This window comes from Lonchura striata, chromosome Z (assembly GCF_050655825.1).
Source record: "Lonchura striata isolate lonStrDom1 chromosome Z, ASM5065582v1, whole genome shotgun sequence".
NCBI lineage: Eukaryota > Metazoa > Chordata > Aves > Passeriformes > Estrildidae > Lonchura > Lonchura striata.
The window spans coordinates 73,379,366-73,393,696 of NC_140740.1; the positions used below are offsets into that span (position 1 = coordinate 73,379,366).

General features: G+C 42.3%; 1 protein-coding gene across 2 annotated transcripts; it reads right to left on the reverse strand.

The window, feature by feature from the left end:
- Nucleotides 1-916: 916 nt before the first annotated feature.
- Nucleotides 917-14,035, reverse strand: ENC1 (ectodermal-neural cortex 1). 2 transcript variants are annotated; one of them, XM_021531797.4, is made up of 3 exons: nucleotides 13,791-14,035; nucleotides 7,445-9,258; nucleotides 917-4,029 (listed from the first exon to the last, which is right to left on the reverse strand). In XM_021531797.4, exon 2 carries the CDS (start codon nucleotides 9,244-9,246, stop codon nucleotides 7,477-7,479), a length of 1,770 nt encoding a protein of 589 aa, XP_021387472.1. In that variant the 5' UTR covers nucleotides 9,247-9,258; nucleotides 13,791-14,035; the 3' UTR covers nucleotides 917-4,029; nucleotides 7,445-7,476. The 2 variants fall into 2 exon arrangements, with proteins under 2 accessions (XP_021387472.1, XP_077646406.1); XM_077790280.2 differs by lacking the exon at nucleotides 13,791-14,035 and adding an exon at nucleotides 13,603-13,691.
- Nucleotides 14,036-14,331: the final 296 nt, after the last annotated feature.

The window sequence follows — 14,331 nt, forward strand, 5'->3', positions numbered from 1 at the left end:
AAGGAAACCAACCCAGGTTACTGTCCAGCAAAGAGCTTGCAATAAGCATGGAAACTAATTTAACATTACCTTGTTCTGTGGAAAGGCTGACTTCTTCTGGTATTCTTCATATTTAAGGATTCTCTAAGTGTCCCACTCCCCCAGCCAAACTGATGGCAAAGATCTCAAACACAGTTTAACCAAGACATGCCAAGGCCAGAGAGTCACTTAATACTATGGCCCCAACTCTTTGGAGTAAAGACCACAAAGAAACCTGTGGCTTTTCACAGGGGAGCTGCAGGAGTTTTAATAGAGGTAATTTAGAAGATGTCAGAAAACTTGCTATTTTATATCTGGACAGTGTACAGCAACATTTTCAGGACAAACAGGTGCTAAGCCAATGTAGAAAATCAACAGTATTAAAACGGTATTTAAACAAACAAACAAAAAAAAACCAAACCAAAACTTAGAAAATTATGACCACCATGTACATACAAAAATATAAGTAAGATGAAAAGTTCAAAGAGTTTGACTATACATGTATACAGAACAATTTGAATGTTTTACGTGCAGCCAGGATTTTCTGACTTGAGAATAATTAGAAAGGATTCAAAATGCCTAATTCCACTTCCAGGTGGTATCAGGCACTAACTAAACTGTACTACAAGCACTAACAAACTTGCATTTCCTGTTCTTAAATGTTTTGAGGCTCTCCAAGTTTTAACTGCTGAACTTTGAGATAGAGATCATAGTAAGAGAAGCAAAAGAGAACAAAGGGAAGGAAAGTGCAGTTGAAGCAGAGGCTTAAACCAAAGCATTTAATTGCATGTTGCTGATGTGCTTCTTTTAAGAGGACATAAAAAAGGGCATTATAAAGGATTCAAAGCATTTAGTGGTAAGGAAAGAGGAGAGGAAAACACTTCAAATAAACATTCCATGGGGAGGAAATAACTGATAATTTATTGACCTTCCGTTTCACATTGTAAAAAAAAGTGAGTTTTACAAAATCTTAAGACATAGTAGCAAACAACACAGATAATTTTACTTCTTCACTTGCGGTTTTCTTTTAGCACATGAACTACATCTTCAATGGCCAGGAATGGGAACATTATTCTGTTCTAATCACTCTTTTTCAGACAGGTGTCAGACATACAGAAAAGGGGCTGCACAATTACACCAGAAGAGGAAGGCTGTCCTTTGTTACATGTTTCTACAGTAACCAGCCTGCAAAATAAGAGGAACCTTCCCATCTTACGCCAGGGTTTTTGTGTGCACTCTGCTGTGAACTGCTTCTAAGTCTAGGGTGTTTTGCAGGGCTAAAATGGTCAAGTAGTCAGCCAGGATTCCCACAACAATTCATAGAAAAAGAGCCTCATGTAGTCCCTGCAGAGCCAGAGGCCCACCCTGACTTCAGTTTCCTTTGGCCTACACACAGGAATTAATTGAGGACTTCAAAGCAGACCACAAGTTTGGAAACAGCTGCAAAAAATCCATCCCACTTTTGGAAGCTGAACATCCCACTTTTTGTAGCTGTGCTACAAAACAGATTTCATAAGCTAAATAGTCAGATGCAAGGCAGCTTCACCTCTGGACTCTGATCAGCTTGACAGAGAACACACATCTCAAAACTACATGTCCTTATTCAAACACAGGGGCCCCTGGAGACCCAGTTCTTTACTTGCTGGTATCTTATGTAAATGCTAGTGCCTGGGTAGAGGACATGCAAAACACAGGAAGTCTGATTTTATGGTTCCCTTCACTCCTGAGAGTGATCCACAAGATGAAAACGCAACAAAAATTCAAGGCTGTTTGCTTCAGCAGGGCAACCTGCACAGGTACAGGGATATAGAAAGGATCCTATTCTAATCTGTTTTCCTATTGCTAAACGTCATCTAAGGGGGGGGCAAGGGTAGAGAGGCTGTGGGTTTAAATACTTTAATCTACCACTTCAAGGAATCAGTTTAATCATTGGAACTATAATTTTATCACATCTAGCCGGAACTCACCCTTTTAAAAACTGCAAATGACTGCTTATTGAATGAATGTTCTCTCAGTATTCACAGAACTCCAAATACTTTATTTCTGAAATGTAAAGAGTCTACTCCAAACAGCAAATCAAATGTAAGGCAGCGCAAGAGAAACTTCCAGTGACCAATGTAAACACTTTCAGATGACAAAACTTTCACAAATACAGCTACATCACTTTCACACCATGAAAGGCAAGCATCACAAACGTGACTATTTTTGTTTTGCATGCACACATGCAGCTGTTTACTTATACCACAGCACACACCAACCATGTTACACCATGAATATGCCAGTTTAAGTGGGCTCCAGAAACATTTAAGAAAAAACACAATACAATACAAGCTTCATTTACAGGATCTGGCAAAGAAAGTACCTGTGAAACACAAGCTTCTGAAATTCCTAAGAAAGAGTAGCTTCATCTCTGTCCAAAGAGCAGAATAATAAGAAACAATTTTATTTAAAAATCAAAGTTTGGTTTCTCAGGACTCTCTGAGGCTTCTGAGCAACCAAGTGATTAAAGACACACCTGCATAACAAAAATAAAAAGCAGCAGAGTTTGAGGGCTTTTTTTTATTTTTAAGATAAGAGGTTTGAAATTCCTTTTCTATCCCCATAAGAATTTTTCTAGAGCACTTGGGTCTTTGACATCCAGCCACCCAGATGATCTGAAATCCAGTCAGTGCAAAATTGCTGCTCTTTCTTCTTTTTTTCTTTTTTTAAGACTTCATCATTAACCTATGTTGAGGTTTTTTGTTTCTGTTTTTATTCTTGAATCACCATTCTCCACTCCTTCAGGACAATGTGGCTATATTGTAGATAACCCTCCTCCGACCCAATAAATAAATAAATAATTTTGTACAATGACTTCATCTGGGCTTGGTATCCAGAAGCTCTTCCACAGTATTTGCGTTGCAATCAGGAAGCTGCACAAAGCGAGTGTTGCAAGAGACTTTGGCTGTTTCCAGGCTAGAAATTGAAAGGCATGACCAACAAATGAAATGTTGCAAGGACACCATCTACAAGACACACCACATGCAACCTGAGGAGCTGGTGGCCTAAGAAAGTGACCTCCATGGCTTCTTCCATTAGTACATGTGTAATTTAAAATCCTGTTTTATAATCCTTCAATTTCCAACTGGGAAGCCACTGCTCCCTCCCACCTCCAACTGTTACCAAATAGTTTTCTTTCTTTGTGCAGCAGAGCAAGTCAGCAATCACAATATGTGCAAAACATACAATTCACACAAGCCCTTGCAACATGAAGACAATTGCAGGCATTGTTTCAGCATGCAACCACTGAACAATAAATAACTATATCTACAACAAGTAACATAATAGGAAAAGGACAGACTGAATTATAAATACAGGGAAGAACAGGAACAATGAGCATTTTGGGGATGTTGTGTTTGTTCCCCACTGTTGCAAAAACATTTCACCACTGGACTGGTCCTTATAAAGCAGAAGGTCACTTACTGCAAACAGGACAATGCAACACAGGGTGTAACAGATGCTGTAGGCACTGCCCACAGGCAAGCACACTCCAGTCAGCAGAGTTCAGCAGCAATGCTGCTGCATCTTCATTCACAGCAGCATCTTGCTGTTTCAGACCTGGCATTCTGCCTCTGCAGCTGGCACTGACACTTCAAACCACCACAAAGAGAGGTGACAACCATTTCGAATTTCACATAAAAACAGTGGGGTCCGTGGAAATCAAGTGATGTGTGGTGCACAGTTAAGAGAAGTTCTGCCTGTTTTTTTCATGTTTGAAGGACTGATTAACATGGGCATTAATCCACAATTACTAGCACAAGGACCAGATCAGAGGTTTGTCCATTCATATTTAAACCACGTGTTGAAGCATTGAAGACAGGGGTTTCTTCTCCCATTCCTTCATGTCTAGGTTGGATAATTTACAAGGTGCAGATGTTTTTCTTCAAACCCAAGAAACGCTGGATGACTTTTCTTCATAAAAACTTCTCCAGATCTGAGGTTCCGATTCTCTTCTCCAAATAAAGGAGTAAGCTAAAAGCATGGGAAGAGGTGGAAGGAAAGGAGAGAGAAATTACTTAAAAGGTTTTGCTGCAACAATATACCATAAGGTTTTTGTTAGATGTCAATCTAAAAGCTAGGCTTAGGATAACTCAGCTGATGGGCTTCCCTGCCCACCCTGAACCTCAAGGTTGTTGTGCAATACCCAACTATTAATACATAAACAAGTCAAGAACATAATTATTTAGGGTCAGATTCTGACTTTATTATTCTAGTAACATTACTCTGCAAACCATCCTATTGACTGCAAAAAGACTGACTAATGTTTTGGTTGTAAATTCAGTCACTTGAAACCTAAATCAAAGTGGCCTGATACACTTCAAAGTGATAGACTATGTATCCTGCATACTTCCACATTTTTATGTTCCCCAAAAGTCTTAAAAGTTTGTGGACTTGTTTTAAGCATACAACCTTTTATAACTTCTCTTTCACAAAAATCCACATGAACACTCAGTGCAGAGTTTTTTCTATACCTAAACCAAAACAAACCTGGTTGGAGCAAAGCAGAAGGGAAGCTGAAGGTGTCTTGCCCCAATACCTCTGTTCACCTTAAGAAATTCTGAACTGAATTTACTAACAGAGAGAGCCATAGAATTCCCTTACTTAAAATACATCTACTCTTCATTTAAGCAGAATTCTGCTTAACTTGTTTTTAAACAGCAGTATACCATCCATCAATAAATCCATCCTAGAGTCCTTTATAAAATCAATTATTCAATGAGAAACTCAGCCTCTGGATGCTGAGATTGTGCTTGTTTTTTCACTGTGGAGCTGTATAAAAATTCCAGCTTCCAAACCATGATCAGTTCAACACAATAATTTCTGACAGCACTGCTAGAGGAATTTTAGAAGGCAAATACTACTTCATTACAATGCAAATGAGCTCTAGTGCACTGATAGATCCTTTGAACATACCACATCTCTCTCAGGCTGTGATGTCTAAGAACAACAGAGAACACTCACAGGAAACAACTCAGCCTACATAACAGTCCATAGTGTTTTTGAAAGTGTGGGCTATTTTTTTTATGTCTAAAAAAGGGTCCACTCAGTGTTGATTAGTCTTTTCTAGGCATTCTTCAGTATAGCATGACATTATTCCCATCAAAATAGACTATCAACACTCAAGTTGAAACAGTGTTTCTTGTCATGGGATGAACTTAAAAAAAAAAAAAAAAAGCTATAAATAAATTCAAAACAGAGGGGAAAAAACCCAACCCAAAACTCCCGAGTTCAAGAAATAAGACAAAGCAGACTGAAATCTTCCTAAAAGTTGTCAGATTGGGGCCACACAGCACCATGAAAGCAGAGTAATCACAAGTAATTTCCTTTTTGGCCCTCCCACCCACTGACAAAGCAGCAGGAGTCAGTAGGAAAAAAAACAACCTACTTGCTGGATGAGCACACAGCACCAGAGCGATTTCAGACTACAGCTACATTCAGTTACCCTGTGTACTAGTTAAGCCATATATCTGGTGTGTTAGTGAAGATAAAATAATGGCTTTTAACAAGATACTGCAGAGTAAAGGAAAGCTTTTTGCACCGTTATATTCGGAGAAGTCTTTTTCAAAATAAAACACTCCCTCATGCACTGTAAACTCCAGAACAATTAAGTGAGACTCAGAAGAGTAAGTCAATATTTTTCTTGGCACAGACCTGAGTCCAGGCATTCAATACTGCTGTTCTGATAACACTGAGAAATGCACAAAGTCAGTAATAACACAAATTAACTGAAGATACTGAGATATAGTTCCCAGCCAGGGAGGAAGCTGACACACAGAAATGAGGGCTTCCATTTGCTGTTGGGGAGCAATTACTGCCAGTAACCAGGACGTGGTAAGTCTCTGGGATTTGCTCTGCTTTCCACAGAAAAGTCTGGAACAATAAAATGGACAGAGGGAAGAGTGTTTTCAAGGCAAACAACCACCTGAGAGCAGAGCATCATGGCACAACACTGCCCAATTTCACAGTAGATTTCAAAGCTGAGCTCCTGCTTCAGATGGGCCCAACCTTGTATTCTTTACTCAATCAAAACTCTCAGTCAACTGAAAGACAACTACAGGAGTAACTGTCTGCCCTATCCACACTGCTTCAAAGACTTTTGGGGTTGCATTTACTGCAAGAGTCAGATAAATGTCTACTGCTGAAAAAAACACCAAAAACCTCCCCAATGATCTGTCCCAAACAGAAGAACCTAGAGAAGTCTTTACACACAAGTTCTTCTTCCTATATGTTGGAGACAGTCTGAACTTTCACATTACCCAGAGACACATGTATAGCTTGTTTAATTATTGCAACTCTATTTACTTGCCTTTATCTTATAAGCGGCCTGTATTCATGCGTACAATATACACTGCTCAAATCCAAAAAGAAGCCACCATTCACAGGGCATTGACTACTTAGGATCAAGGACATCACTATATTTATTTGGCTGGCAGTAACTGATTTTGTATTAAAGCCACAAGGAGGAAATGGTGAATAAAAGCAACACAACACAAATAGAGGTCTGCCAGGTTTGTTGCAAAATACCTAGATTAAGAGCAAAAATCTTCTCCCCTACTCCCAAAAGTAAGAAATGCACAACAACCCATCAAGCAAGACCAAATTCAGACTTGCCTGTGAGAAGATACAATGCTGAAGTTGCATCTGGTAAGAACCTGGCCCATTATGTATAATTAAATAGTTTTGGAACAGTGTGTGCTATAGACTAGTAATTATTTCAGGCTGCAATATTAATTGCTTATCTTCCTGACACTATACCTAGTTCTTCATATATAAGCATAAGTAATTTGAAAAGTTACAATGGAGAAAATGTAACATTAGTCCATGAAGATGCAAACATGCTGTCTATCTGAGATTGAAAATTAGGCCTGAACTCCTTGTAAAGCATCTACCATAAGATAGCAGCCTTCTCTAAAGACTGTCTGCATGAAAACTCAAGTGAATTCACTATCAGGCTTCAGATCAGAATGAACTGTATCTTTTTCAGGTAGTGCTACAGGATGCAGAGTGACCTAGTCTCCATCATCAGACAAATGGCAGTGGAACCTTTGTTTAGCAAGCATTTGATACTTAAGAGCCAGAGTAAATTTTCAAAAGATTACCTGCATTTCCACACAAGTTGAAAATGTTATTTTTGCTCAATCCTTTACATCTAAATCATATAGGAAAAAGCCTTGTAAAGGCAGGTGCACGATATGTGGTAGACTACTTGCAGGATCTGGTGCTGTCACAGACGTAGTGCCTGGCTTACAACAGCCCCTGAAAGTATGTGTCTCAGGTGATCCAGATGTAAAATTGCATCAAATATACTAACCCCTCCACAGAGCTGCTGCTGAAAAGTTTTTTGAAAAGCATTATTACACTGAAATTCAAAGGTGTTATTTCTTACCTGATAACTTGTAATTGCCAACATATACACAATTAGGAAGGGAGGTGCTTCCATGTGCTGACAAATGCCGTGGGAATTAATGAATAGGGCACAGTTGTTATGCTGTTCCATACATCTAACGTGGGATCGTAGCAGTCCAATGTTTTGCACCTCTGAATGCCAAAGTAGCCTCCAACCACATACAATTTGTTTCCAGATGCCACTGCATGGCAGCTCATTCGCTTTGCTGTCACATCTCCCACCTTAGTCCACTGGTATGCCTCACTGTTGAATTTATAAGCAGAGCATGCAGAGAATTCAGTATCTCCACCCATAATAAAAATCTGGTTCCCCAGAACAGCTGCAGCCGTGTAGCGCCAGGGCTGGGGGCAGGTGGCTGGTACAGTCCATCTGTTTTCACACTGATCATAGCACTGGACTTTGGGCAGCTTGTCATGGCTAACGCTGGTACCACCGAAAGCAAACAGCTTCAGCTTCGCACTGACTACAGCTGCATTGCTTACTCCCTCCCTCAGTGGGGCAACCATGGTCCATTTGTTGGTCACGGGGTCATACTGTTCTACCTGCTTTAGGGATACTGAAGGGGAAGCTGGAAGGCAACCAGTTGCTGCAGTGTGCCCTCCTACTACATACAAACAGTGCTTAAGTTCAGCAGAGCCATGGCCAAACCTAGCTACCAGCATGGGAGCAGCCTTTGACCACTCCTCATGAAGGGTGTCATACACCCAAACATCTTTGGACACCCCATTTTCTGATCCTCGCCCCCCAGTGATATACACTTTGCAGCCTATGGCACAAGCACTGAATTCTTTCCGTGGGCTTGGAATGTCAGCTTTTGGAATGATCTCCTTTGCCTTTTGGTCTACCAAATACAGCTTGTCACACATAAAGGTTTGGCCACCCAAAAGAAAAAGTGAATGGCCAGTTTTTCGGGGTCTAGCACACAAACTGGTGACCACTCCATCATTCTGTAAGATCTTCAACTTGCATCTTATTGATTCTTCTACAATCTCCTTGCTTTTCCTCTGCTTGGTGATAAGTTCTTCCATGGCCACATTCTCCATAAGGTATATGGCTGGCAGGAGGGCCAGTCTCACTGTCTGCAGTAGCTCTGGCAGGTAACAGTGACGCTTACTCAGGTCATAGTTGACCCAGTTGATAGCCGATTCATATACCAGCCTCTCATCTTCCGTTTCTAATTCTTCACTGGAAAGGAGTTGCACTACCATGTCTTTTGGCAGCTGGAGGAAGTCTTCGCTTTTACTGATACTCTGGAAGTTGCTAAGGCACATCCTCCAAGAGAGCTCATACAGCTTGGTACACTGATGAGCATCTGACAGCAGCAGCATACCAAGACAGTTGGTGGGATGAAGGTTTTTCTCTAGAAACTCTGCACAAGCATCCCTAATGTCCTGAAACTCCAGCATGTCACCAGCCTCCAGCAGTGACTCTGCATTTTCCTCATTGATGATAACTCTGGAGGAATATGCATAGTCCAGAAGAAGCTCCAGAACTTCTGGGTGAATAGAATTGTGAAAGTTGACTTCACTGTCCTGGCTCTCTTTCAGTCCTCCACTGAACATTGCTTCAAAATAGCGGCTACAAGCAGCTAGAACTGCTCTGTGGCAGGGGAACGACCTGTTTCCAGCGTGGAGAAGTACATCTGTAAAGAGACGCTGCTGACGCAGGAGGTTTAGGTGAGTAAGGACACTATCAGCATAGGATGACTTGTGGAACAAGTATATATTTATGGAGCCAGTACTGGCCCTAGACTTGCGATTTTCATGCATGCTGACCGACATTTTCTTTCAAACCTATAAGCAAAGAAAAAATTTAAAATAAATAAAAGTCAAAATCATTATTAGTTTTACATATCAAGAAGTGTGTCTATTATTCACTATAGGATGGGAGAGAAAAAGCCTTAATTTACAGCTGAGTGGACAGAGAATTACATCTCCCTTTGGTATGCATTTATTTTTTTGTAAGCTGAGATTCATAAATGACATAGTCTAAATTTGTTGCCCAAGAGCAGGTTTATCTTGGGAAACCTGATCTCCAACTTTCATAGCAATACAGCAAGCAAGTAAATTGGAGAAAGAAAATGAACCAGGACCAATTTTCTCACCCTTCCCCAACCTAGACCAGCTGATTCATTACATACATACACATGCACATGCTTGAAACATTCTCCTTTACTGAATCATAGCAGGAAGAGCTACTAGACAGAATACCTAAGGAATGTCAAAAGCTGCACAGAGAACAAAAACCTACTAATCCAACTAGGAAGCTTCCCTTTGGTATAGTGATTCCATATGCAACAACACAAAATTAAAAAAAAAACCAACAACCTAACTTTAAAATAAAACTCAGGTATTATACATTTAGACTTGTGTAACTGTAAAAAAGCCATGATTAGTAAATTCTACAGATGCCATCCTTATTCCACAGAATTCGGTGTCTGCTTGTTATAGTGACACAGCATATACATAGGCAGGGTCAGCAGAAGCACATGTTTTGACCACCACCTGAAGTGACCAAGACACTGCCTCTGAAGGCATCTGGAGAGTCGGGTCCTCAGAGCTTAAGCCATTGTTCATTCTGAACTTCTGAGGAGGCATAAAACTATCCAATCCTATCCTGCCCTATTCCTAATAAACAAAACCCTACTCAGATTCTATTTAGAGGTGAATGTTACTGTTACCTGCCATGACATGCAGGTCTATGTATAATTACAGCAAGTTTCCAGATTTACCTAAGAGTCAAGTCAGAATAGTATGAAGTATAGGGTAAGGGAGGTATATTGCCAGTGATACAAAGCTAATGGCCAAAAAGCCACAGTGCAAATAGTAGCAGATGAAACAAAGACCTCAGTGCAAGCTGTGGCTGTGACTGGTACTGTGATAATCTCACTTCTCTCTCTTCAAACTGCAGAGAACACTCAGCGAAAGTCAAGAACCAAACTTGACTAATTACTATGCTATTTTCATATCCAGTGTACCTTTTACTGCACTTTCCAATAAAGAACTGGCTAAAAGGTCTACCTGGAAAGCATGCAGTGTCCTAAGCCAGAGCACCTGGGGCCACTTGTGAAGGTTTTTAATGTGGATATACTTTGCTCTCACACAAACATTTCTGTATATTTGAGCATCTTTAAGCAGTACTGAATTGTAGAATTTCATTTCCACATTTCATGCTTCAAGATAATACAAGAGCTTTACAACTTCAAAACCAGCATTTTTAATAGATGTATTTTTCTCTATTCATATGACTAGAAACATTGAGAAAATCAAAACCACACATTTAATTTTGACAGCAGACTCCATTTCAGAACAAGCAATCTGTGTATATGGAACATGCAACACCTGCAGTCTAACTGCAGCACAGCCAGTACCATGCTCCTCACTATCTGTGCTAATGTAATTGATTAACCATATTGAACAACAGCAAGTCTGTGTTACACCTGTCCCTTCAGTTACAGCAAAAAAAGCCCTTAAACCCTACTTAAAGAATAGAGAGACACCTTACTGTAAAACTACCATAGCCCACTTCCTTTAATATGAAACACAATTTGCCCTATGAAATTTAACTGGGATTGAAAATAGCAAGCAACACTGCCCAATCCATGGTGCACAATCCAAAGTCCTGCAAAACAGAGAGGAGTCCCACACATCAGAGCTACAGGCAGAGTATCTGTCTCACCTTACCATTTTCTAAGCAAAAGCTTAGAAAGGGATCATACCAGTGCTCCCTAGACCAATGCACTAAGCACAGAACAACTTAAGGCAGCTGGTATGTCTTCAAAATACAAACTCTTACAAGAAAAATTAAATACCTTTACTGAAGTTGTTTTGTCTGGCAAAAAAATGCCCAGATGGCATTTGAGGATCTTGAGCACTAATCTTAGGATAAAATAACTCACTTAACCTATAGCCAAAAATAAGACACTGACCATTTACAGGTTGAAATCCCCTGGAACTGAAGGATTACAGAAAGGTCATGGACTGAAATACTAGCATACAAGCAGTCTGGTGACACAAACAAGAAGCTGAACACGTTACTGTCAAATTTTTCAAACTTTTCCAGGCACTTCACTGTCTTAAATGCTGTTATGATGTAAGGCGCAGCAGCCATTGTATCTCTACAGTCATGTTTTCCTCACACTGAGGACTTACTCTTTCAAGGTTCCTCACCAGGGAGCAGGATGGGAGCTGAAAACCCATCAGGGACAACAGAATAACCAGTATCTGAATATGCTCACTGCCCCTCACACTCCATTCCAGTCAACTGAATGTGAGTGTAGACATCACAGTCTAGGCATGTCAGGATCTCTATGAAAACACACGTTCTCTTCTTAGCCCCCACATACTGCAGGAATTCAGAGTTTACTGAAAACTTTATTTCATCATGCACACAGGGTTCAGGTATAGGGCAAGTAAAGTTCACATCAGAGGCTGCAGATACAGGGACTTAGATCTTTCACCAGGCTCCGTACTCCCATGAACGCTTGTTCAGCACCATTCAGAATGAGCCCATAACCACAACAAAATAGAGGCAAACATAAAAAACCACCCTGCAGTCATGCATACAGTGGAGGCTAGTGAACTACAGACCACATGCAGAGGGGAGGAACAGATCCTGTCTGTTACCCAAAGCCCACCCACAGCCAGGGTAACAAATACCACTGTAAAAGAAAAAAGTAAAAAATGTGTAGAAAAACCCCTCCCAAACAGTTACTGAATAAGGCACTCAGCATTTCACCCTACTAAAACAGAAGACTTAATGTCTTGGTGAGAAGTAGATTTCACATATGCTGGTCTTGAACTGTGCCTGTAAATTGCCTTTATCATCACAATGTCATCTATTGAGAGGAATTCAAAATATGCCAATTCACATTTAAGATAAGCTAACACATTTCCCCAAACAGAACAAAGATACATATGTATACACATCTTTTTCCTCCAGTGTGGTGCTGAGATGAGTTTGCACGTGGACTAGCTAAACACCCTTAGAAGCAAGCATCATTACTCACTATCAGGCAGTGTTTCTGTAAATTGCCTGAGTCTCTGTAAATTAGGTCAATCCAGAATCTTGGAAGAATACTAAAATGCAAAAATGACATCTCTAATTTCTCCGTTTGGTGTTGGAAATTATGCAAGCTCCAAACACATCAGCAGAGGTAATTTACTGTCAGTGATCAAGTGTTCATCTTGAATAATATTAGTCAATTCCCTTTAGGCATTTATTTCCTTAGAAATAGTATTTGTATGTAAAAGACAAGAAGTGGTCAGTAAATTACAGATATAGATTTTATCTAGGAACAGAGGTTGAACCAAGACTTTGATTTATAATTACACTTCAACAGGCTACTTGTCACAGCAGCCCAGTAGTAAACACTACTTTAAGACTAAACAACAGGCTCCTTGTCCTAGTTAACAGTTCTATAGCATGCAGGTCTCAGCCTAAATCAGATGAAAAAATAAGTATTTTCAAATTACTGATGCACGCTCATATTAATACGACAATAGTGGTTGTGTTTTTCTTTAGAATCAGTCAAACAGCTGAAAAAGAAGAAATCTGCTAATCATCCCATTGCTTTCAATTGCTAAACCTGTACCGATGTGTGAGGCACTGTGTGCCTCAATGTGGCAGAGGCAAACCGTGACGCTGCCTAAAGTCTTCAAACTCTGTGGCTGCCTAGGACCTGCAGCGAGACAGAAAGCAGAACACGCTGCTAGGAATGCGCTACAGCTCACCACATGCAAACAAAGAAACGCAACTCTAAATCCCCCTCAATTCGCCCCATCAAAACGCCTAAATAACTCCGTTTCTGAGAAGAAAATTAGAGCTTCTTCCCAGACTGATACAAAAACCAGTGCGAGAAGCTAAAATGCATTTAGTTTGCTTTATAAAACAATAACCACGTGCAAAAGTTTCTGTACCGGCGCAGGGAGAGCAGCGCCGCGGCCAGCTCGGGGAGCAGCGAGGCGCTCACTCATTCTCTGCCCTGCCTCACGCCCGCTGAGGGATGCTCCGGACCGCCCGAGGCTCCAAGCAGCAAGCTGAAGCCCAACGGGGAGGCTAGCAGCCTCCCTAGCAAGAGTCCACGCTTTCCAAGGGCAGCCGAGTACAGGAGATAGCGAACTACCGCGAATGCCTACCCCGCCGTGCCCCGCTGGTACCCGGCGTTCCCGACAGGGCGGAGGAAGGCCGGCCTCCGCCTGTGCCGGGGACCAGCAAGGCAGCCGGGCTCCAGCCGGAGAAGCACCGCCGCCAGCTCTGCCCCGCCGCTGCCCTCCCGCCTCCCCTCCGTGCCGGGCACGGCACCGGGCCGGCGGCACCGACTTACAGCAGCAGCGCGGAGGTCCCCGGGCGCAGCGCCGCGCATGGAGCTGGGCTGGGCTGTGCCGGTCCGGCGGGGCCGGGAGACGCGGCGGGCGAGCAGCAGCGCCGGGCGAGCAGCAGCGCCGGGCGGAGCTGGGGCCGCTGGGGGAGGCGGGTCGCGGGAGGAGGGCGGGAGGTAGGGAAGAGGGACGGGAGAAAGGGAAAGAGCGGCAGCTGCTTACTGCTGGCACGCCGACCACAAACTCTGCCCCGGCGGCGGAGCGGAGAAGGGGTATATGGGCTGGGGGAGGCGGGGGGAGGCTTTATGCGAAGCCTATGAATGACAGGCAGGGGAGGGACGGCAGGACGAGGGCAGCGCGCTTGCAGTTGCTGTCCCGGCGGACGGCAGGGAAGGTGTAGTGGGCTTCTCGTATCGCCCTGGACGGGGGTTTCAGGATGGCCTCTGCTTCCTGCGTTGCCTATCCTGCCCCGCGCCCGACCGGGACGGCGCGGGGGTCCCGCGGGGCCAGGCGGAGCAGCCGCTCGCTGTACGAGCTCCGAGTGAG

Bases quoted from the DNA above. Each gene is read 5' to 3' on its own strand.
- ENC1 (XM_021531797.4), bottom strand. From the start codon at position 9,246: ATGTCGGTCAGCATGCATGAAAATCGCAAGTCTAGGGCCAGTACTGGC.